The sequence below is a fragment of the Artemia franciscana genome, chromosome 1 (genome assembly GCF_032884065.1).
Source record: "Artemia franciscana chromosome 1, ASM3288406v1, whole genome shotgun sequence".
In the NCBI taxonomy this organism is placed as follows: domain Eukaryota; kingdom Metazoa; phylum Arthropoda; class Branchiopoda; order Anostraca; family Artemiidae; genus Artemia; species Artemia franciscana.
This window is the reverse complement of record NC_088863.1, coordinates 7,009,459-7,018,067: the sequence shown is the minus strand read 5'-3', so window position 1 is coordinate 7,018,067 and position 8,609 is coordinate 7,009,459. Positions and strand designations below refer to the sequence as shown.

The following is an 8,609-nucleotide window of genomic DNA, read 5'->3' as shown; positions in this document are numbered from 1 at the left end:
TGAATCCAATGCTGTTATTTTCATTAATGTTGCTTGACTTTTTTAGAGTGTTTCCCCTTTGTCGAAAATCCAGTAAGTCTTCTCAGGCTTGTAGCTTTCGATGGGTAACATTCAAATTGATAGGTTTTAGATATTTGGAATCAGCATAGAAAGCCATTTCTGTTGACGTTTTTAATTGTTATCATTTTTTTTAGTGTTTCAGCTATTGTTTGGCCAAATCGCTCCTTACTTACAGTTCAAAACCAAGTACTTTTTGACTAATCAAGTACAAATTTCCATCTCATTACTTCCTCATGCTTTTGCTTTCAGTTTAAAAAATGGTTTAAAGTTTGATTTCATATTTGATGTTCAGCTATGAATGCAACTGACAAATTCTTCTCCTGCTCCGTAAAAACTTGATTCAGGGTCTTAGAGAGAAATAGCAGACAAAGGCGAAAAAAAAATATGGTAAAAAAAATTGCCTGCTGTTAAAATAACAATTAATTAGAAAACCTTTAGCGATTAAGAAAATGTTGAAAATATAAGTCTTTGAAAGTTAAATTTCCACAATACTGAAAGTTATCCATAAATTCATCTTTTTTATCCACCAGTATGGGTACTTCCTTCCCTCCACCCCACCTTGATTGTCATAAAGTATCCAAATTACAGAGAAAGAAATGAAAGACAATACTACCAATAAAAAACAACAAGGATTTAGTAGTAAGAATAGTTTCAGGTCTATTTTTTCTCTCTATTCCTCCCAACAATAAACTTCCAAAAGTTCTTTTCAAATGATGAACATAAAAGGTGTCCTTAGTCACTTCTCCCATCAAAACTAGCCATAAGTTTTCTGAAAACAAGCAGTTTTTTTTCGACAGTTACAATGAAAACTCATTTGATTTTAACCTCAATAAGCTTCAGAATCTACAAATGTCTGTGAATTGACAACCTTTATACAACTTCAATTTTACTGATATGTGCTATCCTCTTCTCTATGAATTAAATATGCACGTGCTTTAATGTTCATATTTAATGTTGTACAGATTCCCAAAGACAATAAAATTCAAAAAATCTGACTTTCTTAGGCTGTTTATTACAATATTTCTTAAGATTTTTTTTGCTGATTTTCCTGAAAATTGTCAAAATCATTCTGAAAATCTGATTGCTGAAATATCAAGGAACAACCAATAAAGACGCAAATTATGATTCAGTAATAGCATTTAAAACTATACATGAATATTTAATGACATTATCTAAAATAATGTTTTTCGTCTGTAAAAGTTCAAATATTAACAATGTATAGATTCTCAAAGACAATAAAATTGAAAAAATCCGACTTTCTTAGGCTGTTTATTACTATATTGTTTTTAGTTTTTTTTTGCTGATTTTCCTGAAAATCTGATTGCTGAAATATCAAGGAACAACCAATAAAGACGCAAATTATGATTCAGTAATAGCATTTAAAACTATACATGAATATTTAATGACATTATCTAAAGTGATGTTTTTCGTCTTTAAAATTTCAAATATTAACAATGTATAGATTCCCAAAGACAATAAAACTGAAAAAATCCGACTTTCTTAGGCTGTTTATTACCATATCGTTTTTAGTTTTTTTTTTTGCTGATTTTCCTGAAAATCTCATTGCTGAAATATCAAGGAACTACCAATAAAGACGCAAATGATAAATCAGTAATAACATTTAAAACTATTCATTAATATTTAATGACATTTTTTAAAATACTGCTTTTTGTCTGTAAAAATTCGAATATTAACAATGTATAGATTCCCAAAGACAATAAAACTGAAAAAATCCGACTTTCTTAGGCTGTTTATTACCATATTGTTTTTAGTTTTTTTTTTGCTGATTTTCCTGAAAATCTGATTGCTGAAATATCAAGGAACTACCAGTAAAGACACAAATTATAACTCAGTAATAACATTTCAAACTATTCATGAATATTTAATGACATTTTTTAGAATTTTGCTTTTCGTCTGTAAAAATTCAAATATTAACAATTTATTGATTCCCAAAGACAATAAAATTGAAAAAATCCGACTTTCTTAAGGCTGTTTCGTATCATATTTTTTAACTCTTTTGGCTGATTTTCTATTATTTTATTTTTAAATCTCTCACCCACTACTACTTAAAAGGCATAACTTGAAGATATAATCTGATTGCGTAAGTTTTCACTAGGCCAGTTAAAAATTTGATTTTCTCTGTCCTTGGTACTTACACCCTATAATGCTATCAGCTTCTTAAGGAACAACTTTAATTATCATGAAGGACAACAAGAATTAACTTTAAACCTTACACTAATACCTTAGTTTATAGGCTCTTAGTTCCATTGTTGGTACTTGTACTTTGTCAAAACTCTTTATGAGTTCATTGTCGTGCAGTCCACTAAGGGAAGTCTTAAATATCTCCGACACATAAATTCCATTGAACTCTGTAGAACTATAAAATGTTTCATTATTATTAACAGCACATTTATCTATCACAGATTCAATATTACAGCTATATCCAATTTTATGTAAGACTAATAATGCCTCTTGTGACGGCACTTCATATTCATCAGCTAAAGTCTTAAAATTAACCATATTAACATCACATGGTAATGGCTTTGTTATGAGATTCAAGCGTTTGTGAGCTACTTCTCCATCTTCAACAAGGAACAATTTGGTGGGGTATAATAAAGCATTTGATAGACGATGAGATAGGAGACTTAGTTTGGGTATCTCATCTTTTGTCTGCACTTTATCCTCTAAGACAATCCAAAACTTCGAGAGCGTATTCTTATTGTCTACAACACCCTCTCCCATTCCACGTCCATCATCATACATCATACGTCTATCAAGCATCACTTCGACACCTCCTTTGTAAAACCCTGTGCTGCCATGAGCACGGCTTACCAAGACGGTAAATCTCCTTGAACTATCTTCAATATAAGCAGCAGATGTAATAGGATAGTAATTACCTTCTATTCCTGCTTGGGCAAGTTTTTTCCGTTCAATTATCTGAAAACCATTTATATCTGCGAAAAAAACAGGGTTGTCAGATTTTTGCTTATAGTTCTGAATATCTGTTAAGAATCTCATGAACACTTCAGTCTCACGGTATTTTCCAGATATGTCTAAAAAATGCTCTATGTGTACACCCGATTCTAAAATACTTCCTGGCTTGTGATATACGACAAATGATATGATCAGAAGACTTCCATAAAGAACGGTAACCTCGGACTGAACAGGACCAGTTACGATTATTATCTGAAAATTGAAAAAAACTTTTATTAAAATTATCATTAAAATTGGTACTAAACATGTGATTACAATCTATCTTGTATAGAGCAAACTTTTTGTGCTACATTAGTTTTTTCTTTTTTTTCTGGTTTGCATTATTTGAAGTTGCATTTTTTCCTCGAGCTTTGTTTATAGGCTGTAATTCTTGATGTTATAGCCCGCAGGCATTATGTAATAAATCTTATCCTGTCCAAGGAGGTAAGTAGGAGACTATATTGCTGCTACTCTCCGTTTTTTATACATCACTTATTTTCCAATGTTGTAAATCTTATTAGGAATATCGGCAAAATTGTGTTTACACTTTGACCCATATATAGCCGAAATTCTGGCTAAATCAGGAGGTAAAAAAGTGGATAGATTTTTGTTACAGCAATTATTTACCAGTATGGTAAATTCTATTTAAAATTGTAACAAAAATTAGTGCAATAATCACATGTTTACACTCTGTCTTAAAGAGCAAAATTTTAGCTAAATTAGGAAGTAGGTATCTGGTTGGATTTCAGTTATTTATTTTCGTATAGTAAATACAAATTGAAACTTGAACATTAAAAATGGGTAATTTTTCTGACTTTAGTCGGAATAAACATTGTTTTAGATCATTTTATTTAAATTCTTCTGTTTAGGTCAAAGAAGTTAGAATCTTAGGTATTAGTTATTGTAGGCATTATAGGAGAGACTAAGTCAAGAAAAAGTATTAAGAGAAAGAGAATGCAGTGTCAAGAGAAAGTGTTACATATGAAAATCGTTTTTAGAAAGTATGAATCGTTAGTGTGAAGTGGCAAATGAATAAAAAGATTCACTTAGGACTAACAATTACCTTCAATGTAATGAAAAATCGATTTTTTTTGGCATTCAAATAAATTGAAATTTCTTAAGACCAAAATAGGAAGAAATGATGAAATAAATGGCCGCTCTTGAAATGGCTATAGATGTGATGGTCTACGCTTTAATTTTTAATTTTAAAATCACAATTTTCATGAGTAACAGAAAAAAACTACTTTCCTGCATTTGGAGATAAAAGCACTTTCTAAAGTTAGTTTCTCCATATATTTCAAGATATCCTTATAATTAATTCAAGATTCTTCCATGTTGAATGAAACCTAAAGAGACCAAACAAAACTAGTAATTAACTGTTTTTAGATGAATAATCAAGAGTTTTGAAGTTTGACTTTATTGTTCATTTTCATTTCTATCCATTTTAGTTTAGATTCATCATTCGTTCATTCATACTTGTTTTTGTTTGCTTTAAGTTTGCATCAATCGCGTTTGTTTGATGGCTACTACTACAAAGATGAAATATCATCTAGCAAGGCTTGCTGGTTCAGTTGGCATAGGTTGTGACTTACATGAGTTAAAATCACAGAGTTGTAGATTCAAGCTCCACACTTGACTTCTTTCCCTACAAATTAAGAATATATTTGAAACAAAAATTCACTTATATGAATTTATCAAAGAATTGGGTTGTGACTTTGCAATCAAATATGCTCCGCTAATGCACATTAGCGGAGCACATTGCACATCCGCTAATGCACATATTGATTGCACATTTTGCAATCAAATATGCTCCGCTAATGCACAAGGAAAGTACACTGAAAAACATTCACTGACTGGAGATGAGCCCCTTGGTATCTACAGTGTGAAAGATTGACAAATCTTTCCAAACCACCGAATTGGCTAAATTTGTTGAGAAATATCCAGAAGATCAACGAGAGATCCCTCCAAAGATTGTTGCAGTAAAGACACTATGAAGGAACATCCATGTTCTGCTTCGATAGGAAAAAGATTACAGTTTTGTTTTCTTGAGGGAGGGGAAAGATGCTTCTCTCAGCCATGAAAGAGGTGTTTCAGTTTAACTGGGAATCCAGAGATGATTGAAACCTACCACCAAACAAAAAATTGACATTAATAGCTTTGGCCAAATGTTCACCTACCTCAATCAAAGTTACGAAAACTCGTTAATGGACAGTGTATGTCCTCTATGAATACAAATATGCGTGAATTAATGAATTTGTCATTTTCAGTCAACGTAAGTACAGTCGGAAGTAAAAAGCTGAAAATGATCTGAACTTTCTGTTCGTATCAGATTCAAAGCCAATAAAAAGAAAGAAAATTTTTCGATGAAATGCATGTCTCATTTACAAGATTATTTACAAATTAACTACCTGTTTCTCTATGCAAGTTCCTCTTTGGGCTGTTAACGAAAAATTTATTCCACCCTTGTTGGTCTAAATATAAAATTTCTATTTGTAAGTGACTCAAATCTTGATTAAATATAGTTATTCAAATTACCGTTAAAATAAATATTAATATACATATATATATATATATATATATATATATATATATATATATATATATATATATATATATATATATATATATATATATATATATATATATATATATATATATATATATATATATATATATATATATATATATATATATATATATATATATGCGATGAATTAATATTTTAACTTTTAATTCAAATGTTTAAATAAATGCGGATTAGTGTTGTATTGCGTTCCACTATTGACTGCTCTCCATATTTTTTTCGGTCCAAATTTTACAATCTTCTGAATGAACTTAGCTCAAAGGCTAGAACTTCATCTATATGTTGCAGGGCTTGTTGACTGAAATTAACACTATTTACAATTTCCCATTAAATAAAGACCAAACATTTCTTTGAGAGCCGTTGAGACACTTTTCCAGCTTTTTCAAATGAAGTGTTTTCCTTTTGCATATTCTACTAAGTTGATACCATCTTTTCCATGTACGAACAGTTCTTAATCAGATAAAGATGTGTTCTAAGACACGAAACCATGATTTTTAAAACCAAGACCATCCTCGTTTTCGAATCACGATATTACATTTCTCACGCAAATGAAATAATATTCAAGCAAGAAAATAAATTTACTGCGGGGATATTGTGTTTCTTCTAATAAACGGAAAGCTTTATATTTTCTAACTTCACATTCGCAAGACTTCGATATTGGTATTCACATAGCCATGTTACAATATATATATATATATATATATATATATATATATATATATATATATATATATATATATATATATATATATATATATATATATATATATATATATATACATTTATATATATATATATATTTATATATATATATATATTCTATTTATTGAAAATTCGTCTTCGTACAAAGAAAAAAAAAGTGACAGAGAGCTACAAAGAGAAAAAAAGAGTAAAATATGACTTTAAAACTAAGACAACGTGACTAGAGTTGAAGAAGTCGGCTCCAGCCATGTTTTGAAATCTTTTGGTTGTTTTTCACCATAAGTTTATCAACAGCTACAGTAAGATCTACTATGTGAATACTACTGATGCGCTTTGAATTAGGGGGTCCAAATTGGATATATCCGTAGGTATTTTGCGAAACGAAGAAAGCGGAGTGGATTTTCAATTTATCAGCGTTAGTAAGAATCTTCCAGAAGGGTGCAATGTAGAGGATGTGGGGGAGTGTTATAGACTGTTGTCAAATAACGGCGATTAAAGTGAAACTTAGTAGAGACTATGACAGCATATGAAGCTGATATGCGGCATTTGATGCCTTCTGTTAGGAGGTGACGAGTGTAATAGAGTGAGAAATTGAATTTCTATTGGGAATACCATGATAAATGATATTGTGAAACAGGAAATTTAGTCAGACGGCGTTTCCAGTTAAAAAGCACTACGTCAGATATATATATATATATATATATATATATATATATATATATATATATATATATATATATATATATATATATATATATATATATATATATATATATATATGGTAGAAAGAACAATTTACTACCTTCTGAGAGAACTTGCTTCAAGAATTTGTTGTAGATTTTAAGTTAAGTTTTTTTCCGTAGAGTTGCCAACAGAATTAATATAATTTGCATAATTTAAGAACAGATAATTTAAGAACAGATTATTAACTGATAGGAACGCTCTACCAGACATGTAATTGTTTTAACATTAAACCATCCTAGTTTTCAAGTCAGGACATTACATTTCTTTGCAAAGAAAATCATATTTGATGACTATCATATTTTACGAAATAATACCTAAAACCGGGCATAAATCCATCGCAACGTTTTTTCTGTTCCTTCAAACAATTTTAGGGCTTCCTATTTTGAAGTTTTAAATTCAATAAGTGTTACGGGGATCAAAAATTCTTCTTGCGGCATCACCTTCAGGTAACGTTTTCCTAGATTTACCGGCAAAAGTTATTTTTTGGACAAGCTTGACCATCTTCTGAATATAGTGGAATTTCATATAGAAATCTCATATAGTGGAATTTGTTTAGTGACATCACTTGACATTTTGTTATGGGTAAACATTACCATCTTCTGAAAGAACTTGTTTTAAGACAGTGTTACAGCTTCTCATATCAAGTGTTTTCCTTTCACACTCTCCAAAGAATTGACATCATCTTCAGCTTTTTCCATCAGATAACGATGTTTTCAAGACACGAAAACGTGATTCTAAAAACTTTGACCATCGTCTTTCTCGAATCACGATTTTACACTTCTCATGCAAAGCAAATCATGTTTAAGCCCAAAAGTCAATTCATCACAAGAAGTTTTTGATCATTCAAATAATTGTAAATGTTTAAATTTTAATTTTTTACCTTGCAAGACTCACAGATTGGAAATCATCTATCGATGCCAAGTTATACATTTTCTGAAAACTTCTGAAAGAAATTGCCATAACACATTGATATGGACAATGAAATAAAGTATTTCTTTTTACATTTCCAACGGAGCTGATAGTCTTTACAATGTAAACAATTTTTTAATCAGATAACAAAGTTTCCTAAGATATGAAACCATGATTTTAAAACATGAATTATTCTAATCTTAGATCACAATATTACAATGCTCACGGAAAGGAAATCATGTTTAAGCACGGATGCAAATTTATCGCCAGGAATTTTGCACTCTCTAGTAATTTGAAAGTTTTCTATTTTAAAAGCACAGCCCTAAATCAATCACAGACCATAAAATTGCCTGGTATTTCCTGGAACAAAATCTAAAGTTAAATGGAAACTTTTTGGTTTTAGCTGACATGCAAAACCATTGGAGTATACGCCAAGCTATTCCTCTTTACCAGATGTCAGCAGACTAGATTAGTTGAATTTGAACACCAATGCTATCAAATGTTTGGCATCTCTTGCCCTATTGTAAGTGAAATAATAAGGCAAAAAATCGTAAATAGTTAATTTAAAAAAATTTACATTGAATAAGACTCACAGATTGGAATTAATCTAGCGACGCCACGTTATATAATTTCTGGA

The 8,609-nt window shown here is 30.2% G+C and overlaps 1 protein-coding gene across 1 annotated transcript in view; it reads right to left on the bottom strand.

The window, feature by feature from the left end:
• Positions 1-2,235: 2,235 nt before the first annotated feature.
• The window catches only part of LOC136024929 (alpha-mannosidase 2-like), a gene marked incomplete at its 5' end in the record, with an annotated part of 48,252 nt that continues 41,878 nt past the window's right edge, over positions 2,236-8,609 (bottom strand). Inside the window, 1 exon segment of the mRNA XM_065700517.1 lies at positions 2,236-3,246. Coding sequence (XP_065556589.1) covers positions 2,296-3,246 — 951 coding nt within the window.